The sequence below is a fragment of the Parasteatoda tepidariorum genome, chromosome 8, assembly GCF_043381705.1.
Source record: "Parasteatoda tepidariorum isolate YZ-2023 chromosome 8, CAS_Ptep_4.0, whole genome shotgun sequence".
Classification (NCBI taxonomy): Eukaryota; Metazoa; Arthropoda; class Arachnida; order Araneae; family Theridiidae; genus Parasteatoda; species Parasteatoda tepidariorum.
The window spans coordinates 89,306,837-89,321,560 of record NC_092211.1 but is presented as its reverse complement, the minus strand read 5'-3'; the positions used below and the strand labels follow the sequence as shown (position 1 = coordinate 89,321,560).

The 14,724-nt window shown below is 28.8% G+C and overlaps 1 protein-coding gene across 1 annotated transcript in view; it reads left to right on the top strand.

Annotated features, from left to right (window-relative positions):
- Positions 1-14,724, top strand: part of LOC107448886 (splicing factor 3a subunit 1) — a 51,055-nt gene that overhangs the window by 11,276 nt on the left and 25,055 nt on the right. Inside the window, exons 6-13 of the mRNA XM_043038809.2 lie at positions 725-884; positions 3,565-3,627; positions 3,725-3,815; positions 7,511-7,582; positions 7,659-7,735; positions 10,204-10,287; positions 10,815-10,962; positions 14,329-14,427. Coding sequence (XP_042894743.1) covers positions 725-884; positions 3,565-3,627; positions 3,725-3,815; positions 7,511-7,582; positions 7,659-7,735; positions 10,204-10,287; positions 10,815-10,962; positions 14,329-14,427 — 794 coding nt within the window. The remainder of the gene's footprint in view (positions 1-724; positions 885-3,564; positions 3,628-3,724; positions 3,816-7,510; positions 7,583-7,658; positions 7,736-10,203; positions 10,288-10,814; positions 10,963-14,328; positions 14,428-14,724) is intronic.

The following is a 14,724-nucleotide window of genomic DNA, read 5'->3' as shown; positions in this document are numbered from 1 at the left end:
AGATGATTCACCAATAGCTTTAATAGCGATAAGGATTGCAAACATTTCTCCATCAAAATTGTCTGCCCAAGTGTCAAGAGGTTCTCTAAGGCTGAAATATTTGGAATGAGTACCGGCTCCAGCTCTACCAGTTGAAAGAGTGGCGGATCCATCAGTAAAAACCTGCAGCCATTGCTGGTAAGAGTATCTCTCGTGTGTAGTGGCCAGAGCAATGCCAAGACAACTCGGTCTGGTGGAAGTCCGATTTCCGAACAGGCAGTACCAAGTCAAATATAAACTGTATTGAACTTTTATAAAATAATGTTACAACTATAAACTATATTGAACTTTTAATAAACCTATTACTATTATTACAAAATACTTAAAAACAACTATTTTTTAAAATTTTATGTCTAAAATAATTAATAAAGTAACCAAAAAATTTGTTAATGGAGTTATGCTATTATATAAGGTCTTGAGAAGTATTTTTGGAGGAATTCAAAAAAATAGTGTGAAATCAAAATAAAGTAAAACCTGTGCATTTTTTTTAGTCCAGCTTTTACTGAATTAGGAAAAAGGGTTTTTAACTAAAATAGTGTCATTTTACGCAAGACAACATGTCTTTTTAGCTGAGACAATTGGTTTTTGCACATGCATCCCTGTATCAAAGTTTTAAAAAAAAATTATTGCAAAATTACCTTACTTTGTATAATTTAAATTTTTTACTTTAAATATTCTATTTCAGAGATATAGTCAAATTAACTGCACAATTTGTGGCCCGGAATGGTCGGCAATTCTTGACAAACTTAATGAATCGTGAACAAAGAAACTACCAGTTTGATTTCTTACGACCTCAACACAGTTTGTTCAATTATTTCACTAAACTTTTGGAGCAATATACTAAGGTAAAAACTTTTTTGTCTTTTTAAAATAATCCGTAGTAATGTAACCTGATTAAATCAACTATTCATTATTTGGTTCCATTCACCTAGTACGTGCAGTGCACTATTTGTATAGTATTTAGTTTTATCTTTATTTCACCACTTATAATTTCAGCCAAAATTTTGAATTTAATTCCTACTTCTGAGCTATAAGTCTTTGACTGTTATGAGTTATTATGAGCCATGATTTTTTTAATATGAGCTATGATTTTATATACAATTTACAAACCATTGAAATTAAGTTCTAGAGAAATTTTGAAATCTAAAATAATTATAATTGCCTTCATAAAAATAATTTTTTAGGACTTTTTGTAATCAGTGGAACTTGGAATTTTCAGAGAATTTGAATATACCAATTGGGCAAACTTGGAATTTGCAATTTACTCGTTAAATTACTAAACTGTAAGCAATGTGCAGCTTTGTACTTATAATCAGAAAGATCATAGCTGCAAAGCTGCCAATCAGTATAAATATAATGAAACACTGCTACTGTGTTTCATCTATTTTATTCTCACATTACAGTTTTATACTTTTAAAAATTCATCAAGTAGTATCATTATATTCAATTATATAATAATATGAAAATGGGACAACCAAAGCTAAGATCAGGTTGAGAAAGACTGATAAAAATGAAAATAAACTGGAAAAAGAAATCTGGAGAGAGAAGCATGGAACTCTATTGTAGTTCTGGAAAAGCTTATCATTTAATTCCTTGACGTCCATTGTTATTTTAATAAATGAGTTCTGTGATATAAATAGTTCAAATTAATTATGTTGACTTTCTATGAAACAGGAATTTCTTATATGAAAATTAAACTTCATAAACCATTGGAATGTTGAACATTTTATTCTTTAAAATCAATTCATTCCTATTTATCTTGAGCTTATTGAAGTTAATAATAATTTTTTTTGAGACAGATTTTTTAAAATGTGAAATAGTGATAAAACTTTTAAAAAAAAATGAAATCTAAAATTTTGTTCTGGAAATCTCGTAAAATTTGGTTTTGTTTGAAGATTGGCAACTGCATTTTTATTAAACTTTAGAATTAGAGCTATAATAATAACATCTAACTTATTGTATAATGAACATAGGTAATGAAAAGTTTTAGTAGTCTTATGAGCAGTTTTATAATAATTTTGGCATTCATATACATACTCTTAATGTCGGCACACCAGGCCCGGACTGGCCAGTAGGCAGACCGGGCAAATGCCCGGTCATCTAACCGGATAATCTAACCTTTCATCTAACCCGGTCATCTAACCTTTTAAGATGTCTAAACCGGGCAAATGCCCGGTTTAGACATCTTAAAAGCTTTTGGAATGGTATCACAAACGTGTTCAGAACTAAAAAAAAAAGTGAGAGATTTTGAAGGTGTACAAAAAGTTACAGATGATTTCCTTATTTGCGCAAATAAGGAGCTTGAAGAAACAGAAATTCAAACAAAGTTTCCATAAAAAAGATTGAAGAAAAGAAAATTGATGCCGAGTGAGACAGCGTCGAATGAAACAGTTTTTGATGATGAAGCCACTGCATTTAAGATAAAAGTCCATAACATTATTTTCAGCACAGTTGTAGCATCAATGGAACGCCGATTTCCAGCAAATGGAAAATTGTATGCCGATTTTTCTATATAGATCCGAAACGTTTCCCTGAAAAACGTTTTAACAAGCTTCAATCTGGCGAACTAAATGAGTTAAGCAAACTCTTGCTAAAATTTGACGAAACAGCTATAGGTGAAAATTTACGGATTGAACTAAGAAATTTAGCTTTATATTGGGAAAAACTGAAAAATTCAGACTTAGAAGATTATAAAATAATCAGAGAAGATCATTCAAATGAAGATAATAACGACTTTACTTTGGAAACAGAAGAAGTAAGTCTAAAATGTGAGACACGCAGTGCGTGCAAAAATTGTGTTATTTGTTGCTACAAGATGTTACAGACCAATTCTTACAATTTAATTAGTCTAGCATTAAAATTTTTCAAACATTGTCAAAAAGTCAGGTGACTGGTGAAAGATCATTCTCCACATTAAGAGTAATTAAAAATCGAATGAGGAGTACTTGCTCTCATGGTAATGGCAATAGAAAAAGATCTATTAATGGAATTAGATAGCCACGACATAATCGATAAAGTGACAAAAAATAGTGAGCCTCGCGCGCACGCGGTGTTTAGGTGAAGTAGAGGGCCGATATCTCTGAAATGCCTGGGCCGGCTTTAGATCCCAGTCCGGGCCTGCGGCACACATTTGGTTTTTCAAAAAAATATTGATTTGTGATATGGAATGATGTAAAATTTATAATTTAAAATTCTGTTAATCAAGCAATAGTTTGCTAATATTTTTAGACTTTTCTGTTAATTAAATATTCATGTTAAATCAAAATATCAAATGTAAAAAATATATATATAAATGAAGCGATTCAGCTTTTATTATGTTTGCGAAATTTAGCTTTCAAACTAATTCTTCCCTAAGTGTAGATATACAGGGTTATAAAATTAGCCTCTTTATAATATCAGAAATGAGCAGCAGCCACTGTACTTAGCAACTGATGTACGTTTGATGTTATTTATTTTTTATAATATTGATTGTACTATACATAGTTGTATGTTTCAAATTTAATTAGTTATATTTGCATATTTAAGATATTAATTCCACCTAAAGATCTGATGAATAAACTAAGGAAAGAATCTGAAACTCCTAAAGCTGTAAGTCAAAAATTTTCATTAAAGTGTAAATTTTCTATCAAATATAATTTTTCAGTTTTTCTTTGATTGTGAAATTGAGTATGTTTGTGTGTTATAGGTTTTGGATCAAGTACGATACAGAGTAGAATATACACGTCAACAAGAAGCTATCAAAAGGCGTGAGGAAGAAGAAGCTGAAAGAGAGAGGGGTAATTTTTTTCTCTTTTGAATTATGTTTAATTGGCAGGCTTGAGTTGGAGTAATTGAAAAATGCATTTTACGAGCAGTTATATATTTTATCATGTCCTGATTTTTCAAAAACTGATATTTGATACGACAGCTGGTACATAGTAAAATCTGTAATTCATTTTTTTTCCACTAAAATCTGTCATCAATAAACCTATTTTTTTCTTTATATTATGATGTAGCCGACAATTTTTTTAATTTTATTAAATACAGCGCACTATAAAAACCATCCCGAATAACTTTTAATCTAATGATTGGATTTGCACGCACTGGAACTCAACGGTTTGACGGGGCAACCTCACGTAAGTGATATTTTAAGTTACGAAATCGGACACTGAACATACTTTCTCTGAATGAACATAACTTTCGTTTGACAAACTCAAATTTCTGACCACCAATATATGGTCCCAATACAGGGTCGCCACAGGCTACTAAAATGCAACTATTTGCTACTATATTCAGCTTTAGGCGACTATGGCGACTTTTTTCAGGGTTGCCACTCCACAGGGAAAACCTGGAAAATACAGGGAATTTAAAAATCACCTAAAATAAGAGGGAAAATGCAGAGAATTTTGATTTTTTCTTTGCAAACTGGGAAAATACAGGGAATTTTGTTTCTTATTTTCATCTTTTAAATAATGCTGACCACTCAAAGCGTAATCTATAACTATTTCATTTACTATAATAAACTATTTAATTTACTATGGCATTATTTAAGTATGTTCAACTGTTTTTCCAGCGATAAAAACTAATAAATATAGTTAGCCCCATAAAGCTCACACGAGAGCACAGTAATTGTTGCTTCCTCTTAATATATTGTGTATAATATGTACAGGGAAAACACGGGAAGTTTTTTTTCCAGATTTTAGTGGCAACCCTGTTTTTTGCCTGAAAAGGCTAAAAAAAGCAACTATTTTCAGGAAAAGGCGACTATTAGGAGACTTTTTTTACTCTTGGCAAAGTTTTTTCGCAAAAATGAACGTTACTTTTCAGAACATTAACAAAAGAAATCAAACTTTTATTACAATCATTTATGTCCTAAGAGCCAAAAATTTAAATTTCCATTGGATTTAATAAAGTACTTGTTATATTTTCTCTCTGAGGGGCAGTTTTGTTACTTTTAATTGTTTTTTCCTTCTACTAACATTCATATTTTGTTGTAATCCAACTTTTATTTAGGTACCTATTTTCTAATATGTATACCTTTTATATTTGTACAAAACTTTTTTTTGATTGGAGCATAGTTAGGACTGGGCGATGAATCGATGTATCGCGAAATATCGATTTAATGCATATATCAGTAGGCCAATGTAGTGACTTTCGTTTTAGCCGATGCATCATAATCTGATTTAAGCCGCTGGAATAAGATTACAGTTGCGGTTTAACAATTTAATACGCAAGGATCCTTGACCAGGCTAACGCTGTTACCACACTAACGAAGACTATTTTGATTTCTTCTAGCTGCAGAGATCTAGATAGTGTTTTGCTATTAAGATGATGTTAGTTTCGTGATGTTGAATGACGAAGAGCGAATTGAATCAGAACTCCCGGTTTCCTGCGAGGATCATCGTTGTAATATAGAACTCAATGCATGGTTTCTTTATGTCCATTTTTGTCTTTGGTATTTTGCGTTTTTTGAAGATTATTTTCAATGGGACTTAAGTCATTTTGCGATCGTTGTGCATTTTATTTCGTCAGAAATAATTGTCTGGTTTCTTGTAAATTATTTTCAGTGAGACTTTTGCAGCGATCGTTTCAATCTGCATTATTTCATAACGATTCTTGTCAATTACTTTTAGTAGACCTACTGTTACTTTGCGATTGCTGCACAATGGCTGTTATCTTAAATTTTCGTTCTGAACTCAATCGATCAAATCATTGTGTTTTTTCAATTATTGTTTTTTATTTTAAGCGGTACAATTTAATAGGGGTATTTTGTATTTAACTTTATTATAAAAAGTTAGTTTTTTAAAATTTATTGAATGTAGATAATTATAATAATTTGATTGTTTTTCAACCAATAAATGCTCAGTCGTTTTTAATTATAACAAAATTGAAACAAAGCTTACCTTTATTTAATTTGCTTTTATTTTTGAGAAAATGAAAACAAAGTTTTAAAAAAATTTCGCTATTAGTTAAAACAATTTTTTTTTAATTAAATAAAAAGTTTAGTAATGTTTTGACGTAATTCAACATTAATAATTTAACATTAGTACTTAAAGTATTTTTTTAAAGCTTTTATTAAAATTCTTTCAATACTTGTTTGTTTTATAATTTGTTAGATAGTCAGTATCATTTTTAAACAAATAAATCTTTAGTCGATTTTATTTTCAAAAATGAAAATAATAATAAATAAGTAAAAATATTTTTACATTTATTAAGTACAGAATTTGACCATTAGTTAATACTACTTTTTATTATTTTAAATAAGTAAATAAAAAAGGGTCTAATGATGTTTCAAAAGCATGTTTTTTTTTCAACAAATAATAAATAAATAAAAAAAATAAATTCTAAGGTGAACATTTCTTTGGTTTGTTTTCCACTTTCGTTTTTTTTTCTTTTAATTTTTAATGCATGTATGTAAAATAATTTGTTACAGTATTATTATTTTTAAACCAATAAATCTTAAATCATTTTTAATTTAAGAAAAATGAAATAAAGCTTGGGTTTGCTTTTACTTTGACTTCTTTATTAATTTAATTGAAAAAGTTAGGAAATGATATTGATGTCATATGTTTAGAATTAATATTTTCTTTTGTAATAGATTTATTCCTTTTTTTTATTTATTTTTGATTGATTTAAAGATCTCCCATAGGTAATTTTTGGACATATGCTAAATTGCGCTACATTACTATATCATGATGAAAATTTGAATTTCATTCATCATTGTTGTTAGATTGATGTAGAATCATATAACTTTTACTAATGAGAGGTAAATTATCTTTTTGACGTATCAAGTAGAGGGCTATACCAATTAATTAAAAAGTGTCCATTAAAAAATTTCCATCAATGTCCACTCTGATTTTCAAAAAAAAGGAGGGGGGAGTCAGAATTTATAATGGTGAGAAATATCACAAAGAGAAGGTTCCTGCATCCTTTGTTTAAATTTCAAGCGTTTGTTTGATTCTCTAAATGTAATGAAGACCAAATTATGAATATTTTCCTTTAATTTTATCCATTTATTTCTGTCAATGATTGTATGATTATGAATTTCTTCAAAGAAACTCAAATACTGATATGGTTCAATAAAAAGAAAATTTTTGATTTTATTATATTTAAATGATAAGATTTTCTATTTCTGACTGCCTTCTGTAGGCGATTTGTTTTTATTTATTCACATAATCAGCTGCCTTTTTTTTTCTCCCAAGTTTTTTATTATATACATCCAATTTCATTTTCCTCCTCCAATTTCTGAATAAAGTAAAAAATAAAAAAGTGACACTTTGATGTAGAGATCAACTAATCCGAAGATACTTACGTGTGTGTAAAATTTCTTTTCCTTCAAAACAACAGAATTCAGTCACATTTTTCTGAGATCTTATAAATATTAACTTGGTATTCTGAAATTCAAGTTTTTTTTTAATTTTGGATACTATTTATTTATTTATTTTTTCATAAAATAGCTGCATGGAATACTAATTGTGTATTATCTTTTTAGTACAATATGCACAAATTGATTGGCATGATTTTGTTGTGGTGGAAACTGTGGATTATCAACCTAACGAACAAGGTAGGTTCGTGTCAATGAATACTTTTCCGTATGCATGTTTTGAATGTTGTTCTGAATCTGATAAATGTTGTTTTAGGATTATTTCCTCCTCCTACTACTCCTGATGAAGTTGGAAGTCGAGTGTTACAACAACAACGATTGGATGAACATGGGGTAAATATATTAATATTTTATCACTTTAAGCAGGATTGATATGAATCATATTTCTTTTTTTATTATTATTATTTATTTTGCATACATAAGGTTCGTGCTCACCTTAAAGGTGCTTGATTTTGCTTCACAAAAATTAAGGAATAGAGTGTTTGCCTTCCGGCGAGGGGTACTGGGATTGAATCCAGGAATGACTGGTCGATAAGAATTCCGCATCTGGCTTCTACGGACCACAGTGCTGACGTAAAATATCCTCAGTTGACGACAGATCAAGGGTTTAAGTCCCCTAGTTGCCACGCTAACCATGGGAGATTTTGTGAAGGCAAATTTCCCCCCATGCTTGATCTGGGAGTTCGCTTGTCTTCTGGATTGGGTCGGCTGTTCAACGACGGTTATGTATTACTTTCTCTTAAAAGGAAAAAGTGTGAAAGAAAGTTGATTATTATATTTCAAAGCAAAAGCTCCTATTTTTTAATACGACTCTATAATGATGTACTAATTTTGAATTAGACTAATCACTTTTTATTACGTTTGTTTCCTGATGATATTATTAGCTTTTCAAGTCGTTGAGTAATAGTTTTCTTCACAATTATTTATAATTTCTTCAGCCCTTTCCACATGGATTTTCAAGTAATTGTGATATTTGTAACACAATGTTGTAACATGCAAATTTCAAATTTAAGTTAGCATTTTTTGACACTCGATTTCTTTGTTAATCTAATTTTGCTTTATTTTTAATTTTTTCCCCCCAGACATTTCCACAGGAGTTTTTAATTAGTACAATATTATTGCAACACATGTATATATGAATAATAGATTTAAAAAGTGATTATATGTTAACAATTTTTTCGATTCATTTAGCACATCCAATTCTACAGTTGTAATTATAAATAAGTCATTGACTGATAGTTTTCTTGACTCTTTCTACTTTTTTTCTGTATCATTACGTTGTTATTATAATGCAGGAGTATCAACTTAGTTATCTCAATTTGATGCTCTAGATTAGCGATATTTTGTGGTTAATCCTTGTTGTTTTTCTATAAATTTTTTTTGATAGTTGATAGCCTTTTCACATTTATTTTCAGATGATTACATTATTGCAAAATCTGTGTCAAAAAATGACTCAAATTTAAATTGCAACAGGGGGATTTCAAATTTGAGTAATTTTTTTACTCAACTTTGAATATAGACTATTTTTTGGCGGCTTATACCAAAATCACTTTTGAGCTAGTTAGAATTCCATCCTCATTTTATGTAATTTTCGGTCATTCCCCTATGTTATGCTTTTTTTTAATGGAACTGATTACTAATTTTAAAACAGTAATATGAAATAGTAATAAAAAAATTGACCAGCTTTACTTAAAAAATCATCAATGTCCACACAGAGGAGAATAGATTTAAATGAAGTCAAAGCATGTAGTTTTGGTAGTAAACACTCTCTACTTAAAATTAAACCTCTACTTAAAATTATCAGAAACAAAATAATTGAACAAATGGATCTGGATATTAAAAAAAAAACTGTAATGTAAACAATTGAAAAAAAGTGAAAATTATAATTAGTTAGTTATCAACTTAGCTCTCAAAAAGAAAAATTTTCAAACACACTCTTGAAAAAAATAGATAAATAAAAACTTTGATCTCTAGAACTGTTTTGAAAAGAAATCTCAGTTTAAAAGAAGTTATAAAATAACAATGCATATTAATCGGAACAAATAAATACTTTTAGCTTATAATATTGCTGACAAGTGTTTTATCAGAAGAGGAGTGAAGCAGATATCTGAATTCTAAAAAGAAGAAAACCGAACATTTATATTTGGAAAAATTCTGTTAATTACGATACTTGATAATTCGCTTAGTTATTAAAATCAATTTCATCTTATATTGAATATAATGAATTAAAAATGAAAAAAAAAATTATCCGCCCTTCTAAAAATTCAATGATTCTATAATAGATTCTTTGGTGTCATAATTTATAAATGGGGTCTGAGAATCTTGAAATAGAGTGTTTTGCAAGCTATTTTGCCAGAAATAAAGTATAATTAATAATAAACTACAAATATAATAACAAATTCTTTTGCCATAAAAAAGACATGAAAGGTTTTTATTTTAAAGGAATCAATGCTCTGGGGAATGCAGACACGTAAAATTCTTTTAAATTATTATGTGATAAAATTATTCAATATTATATTATCAATTTAATTTTTTAAAAAAATGGTAGGTTGGTATCTGGAATTTACAGATTTGATTTTTTAAATGTGTTTAAGGTAATTTTTCTTCAACCATAGTCTTCTTGACACTCTGTTAAGATTTAAGATAAAATTATCACTTTATATTATCTTAATTTAAAATTTTCTGTTTGATACAAAGTTACTTTAATTTTTAGAAATATTTTGTTTCAGATTTTAAAACTGTGTTGTTTTTATTCTATCTGAATAAAGGATGATTAGTTTTATCTTCTATTGATGTTACAGGTGGAAGATGTGGAGATGGAAGTAGAATCAGATGATGATGGAAGTGACAAAGAACCAGGAAGAGAAAAAGTTAGCAAGGATAAGGTAAAATCTTTTTAAACATCATTAAATTCATATTTATAATTGAAATGTTGAAAAATATATATATAATTTTTTAGACTACAAATTACATTATTCAGAGTTTTCAGTTCTCTTTTTTAATTTTTCTGGTGTGGTTTTTTTTTTTTTTTGATTTCCTGATCAGTCTCAATCAGTCAACTTAAAGAAGAAAAAAACTACGCAGTATTACGCATTTTGTTCTAAATAATCAAACAAAAAATCATATCTTCGAAACATACCATTATTGGTTACTCTGGAAATCAAAAATCTAAGAGAACTGAAACAAGAGGAATTTTGAGGTTCTGTAAATTATGTAAGAAGTAATAAATTAAAAAATTAACATTTTGCTCATTTGAAGTTCAATGCATTAAGGATATTGGGTTTAAAAAGCTCTCAACATAAGTGTATAAAAAGATGTGGATTTAGTAAACTTTTCAAAAATCTGAAAAAGTAAAGGATTTAAATGTTCAAATTTAGATTATCATATTTTGTCATTTTAAATTTCTTTGCAGGTTGCTGATGACAGTTCTTCCTCTTCAGACGAAGAAACTGATCGGGCAAGCCCTCCTCCATTACCCAGTGAAGATTCGACTCCCATGCTACCTCCTCTCCCTCCACAACCTGATCAGGTGGTCATCAGGAAGGATTACAACCCTAAAGGTAAAACAGTGATGTTTTATGGAATTAATGATAAGAGTTAATATATTAGCCTTTAAGTGATGTAATTTTTCTTTTAAATTCTGAATGCTTAGCAATAATGACATTCTTAATCCTGAAATTACGACTCTTTAAACATAGTCTCTGAAATTGACAAAAATCATGATTTAAAAAAAAAACTGATTTAGTTTAAACCAGATTTTTCACATTTATTAACCAAAGCATTTAATAAAACACATTATTAATGCTTACTATTATTTAAAAACAATATCATGGATAAAAAAGTTAATATTTCGTACTAGAGTGGGGGAGATGTTTTAATTACTGCAAATTAACCAATGAAAAATAAGATCATAGTTATTTTTGTTTTAGCTCAAAACTTTTGTGGATTTTAAAAACGGGAGGTAATTTCTCAACTAGATATCCGATAAAGAGTAAATTATTACTGATAAAAAATTATTGTAAATTACTCTGGACAGAACTAGGATTACGTTTATTTAATAAGTTTTAAAAGCATTTGAATTTAAAGAAACATGAAACTAGATGGATATAATTAAAATATGTTTATGATTTTCCATTAGCTATATGTAATTTAAAAGCTGGGCAATTCCATATGTGACGGAATGACATTTTGACTTGCAAAATAACAATTAATTGAAGTTTCTATGCATCTAATTTAAAATGAACATTGTTTTTTCTCATGCATATCATTATTATTGGCAAAATGCTATTCATAAACTTAAAAAAAAGGATTTTGAATTTTTTTTAATTTTATGAACTTTTTATTTGTGTGACGGAATTGGCAACCAAGTTTTTGGCATGCCGCTTAGAACTGGTAGTTTCTGTGAATTTTGCAGCTATTATTTTTCTGAACTATTTTTTACTTTTAGTATAATGTGTAAGCAATCTAAAATGTGAATTTGGAAAATTTACCTCAGGTTGGCTAGCAGTTATTAACATCTATTTGCTATGATGGAATGACCGTGACGGAATGACAAAAAGTTTAGTGGAAGAAAGTTTTTATTTAAAAAATATTTTATTAATATGTAAATGATAAACAGAATGTAACAGATAAACAGGATTAATATTTAAGTAAGAATTAGTAAAAATTTCAACAATTTGAAAATTAGGTAGTCTCTGAAGAGGTTTTATATCTAACTTTCCAATGTCACATCTTATCTTTGCTCTCAGGAAATTTTTGCATAAATGAATTTTTGTTCTCTCTTCTTTTTAGTGCTTTAACAGTTAAATCGTCTTTGTTTATCAAAGTAATTTGCGCCACATATAAATGTTCCTTTTTTTTTTGGCAGTATGGAACAATGATTAAAGAGCCGACCGCATACTCCCCAGTCATGCTTTCCATTTCCTCTTCACGGCAGTGGCTTTTCAAATCATACACTTGGTTTTGGTTAAAATTAGAAAGCATTCCAATTTTGATGATTCATTTCTCAACTACATGAACGTCTTTTGCACGTCTCTTGTCCCTGGCAATGCTGCTGTAACAAGTGTCTAGCTGAAGTCATTCCCTTTTGCCTTCTCTTAAATGGAATAGCTGGATAAAAACAAAACTTCAACGATTTGTTGCTTCGACTTTGTATATAATATGCAAAAGAATTTTATGATTTCATAATGCACAGTGCAAAGCAGACAACATCTTGTTTGGCCTTTTAGAACAAACTCACACTTACATGGTATATACAGGTTCATGTGTTGTGAGGTATTAATAAAATACACTTAACAAAATTGAGAATAAGACCAAAAATGAGATAAGACACACTTTACGTCATTATGTGCTTCTTTATGAAAAGCTTCTTTTAGTGCTATAAGCATATATTGCATCTGCACTCTTCGTTACTCTGTCAGAGTTGGTATTATGACTGAATCCTTCATACTTGGGGGCTTGTAACTAATATCATCTTAACAGTAAAATTTTTCAACCAAATTAAACAGCCCATCAACATTACTTTTCTCACTTAAACGAGTTTTCTTTTGAGTTTGATGTTAAATCCTTCTCATATAAAGACTGAATTATTAAGACTTAAATTTTTTTTACCTCTATTGGTGATTTTGGAAGTGAGTGTACAATTTTTTTTTTATGGTGAGTGTGCAATTTTTTTTATGGCTTTACCAAGACTCTGCCAGGATTTGTGTAGGGAATTAAAATTATTTGTATGTGAAGAGATTGGTAGAATTTGGTTTTTTTCTTTGTTTACACAATCTCTGCACAACAATGTTTCCACTTCTAAGTTTTTTAAGTCCAGCTTTTGTCACAGAAGCTTTCTTCTCTGCCTTTCTTTCTCTGTTTCTTTTTATCATATCATGGGGATCTTGTTCTTTTTTAGCATTCTATCTGTCTTTCGTCAGCTGTTTTAGCTATTAGGTTAATTGAAAAAGAAATAATTCCCTAGTTTTTGAAAAAGCTTCTCAAGGACTCGTTTTGTCATTCCATCATCGAGGATGTGTCATTCCGTCACACTAATTATTGGAAGTTAATGAACAAATACATAAAATTTTATAATTTCTCATTGATTCTTATGCCATATCTGCTTTATATTCCAAAATATATGCATTTTCATTTTGAAATGCAGTTGCTATCTAAAAAAAAGACTAAAACATGTGACGGAATGACACAAAAAAAATTTACTTTTATTTTATATATTAAACTTAAAACGACTTAAAGACTATGTTTTAAATGGTTAAATTTTGTACTATATGCATATTTTTATCAAAATATTGCAAAAGAAAGATACATTTCTTTTATTTTATAAGTATTTTTCAAGAAAACAATTTGAGCACAAATGTGGACAATTCACTTGTCAGCCATGTGATTACTTTAGAATGCTACCAGATTCAAAACAGTTAAAATTATCAGAAATGAAACAGTAATATGTAAACTTTGGCTATTTTTGAACATATTTTTGAAATTAAAATATGCAATTCATAAAAAAAAAATTTCACTTAAAAGTTGACACTTTCGTGGAATTGCCCAGCTTCCAATACTCTCATCCACTTTTAGTTATTATTTTTTTAGTTTATTTTAAAAACGTTCTCTTTATTGAAATGTTATTTTTTTTTTCAATTAAAAACAATTTAAATTGTTAAAAAGAAATAAAATCAAGTGATTTAAATTAATTTAACCCTGGTAGTTTCGACTTTTATTATTATTTTTTTTAAAAGACTCGTTTCAGATAGATCTTACTTAATCTGATGTTAAAGCAAACATTATAAAAGTCATATTTATCTTTGGATATTAGAGAACATTGATGATTAGGGTACAGGGCTCATTATTTACATTTATGTAGCACATCATCTTTTTCTTTCCTTTGAAATAATAATTCTGCAAATTTTCTTTTCTATTAATGTTTTTAGGTGTGCGTCCAAACCAGCCTGTGACTGAACAATTCCTAATATCTCCAATCACTGGTGAGAAAATTCCAGCTGATAAAATGCAAGAACACATGAGAATTGGTATGAACATTTATTTTACGTATTAAATTAATTATTTATTAAAATACAGTCAAACCCCGCTGTAGTGAACACGGTTTATAGTGAACTCCCGGATATAGTGAACCAAATGTTCGGTCCCGTGCCTTGCTATACACGCATAATGTTATTTTTTGTGGATAAAGTGAACCTAAAAAGTGAGGAAGAAGTTGGATATAATGAACTTTTTTCTGTCTTCGACTGACTTTTTTCTTAATTTTTTTGTAACAATTTTGAAATTTCTACTTCAAAATAAGTACAAAATCCGATTTTTAAAGAGAT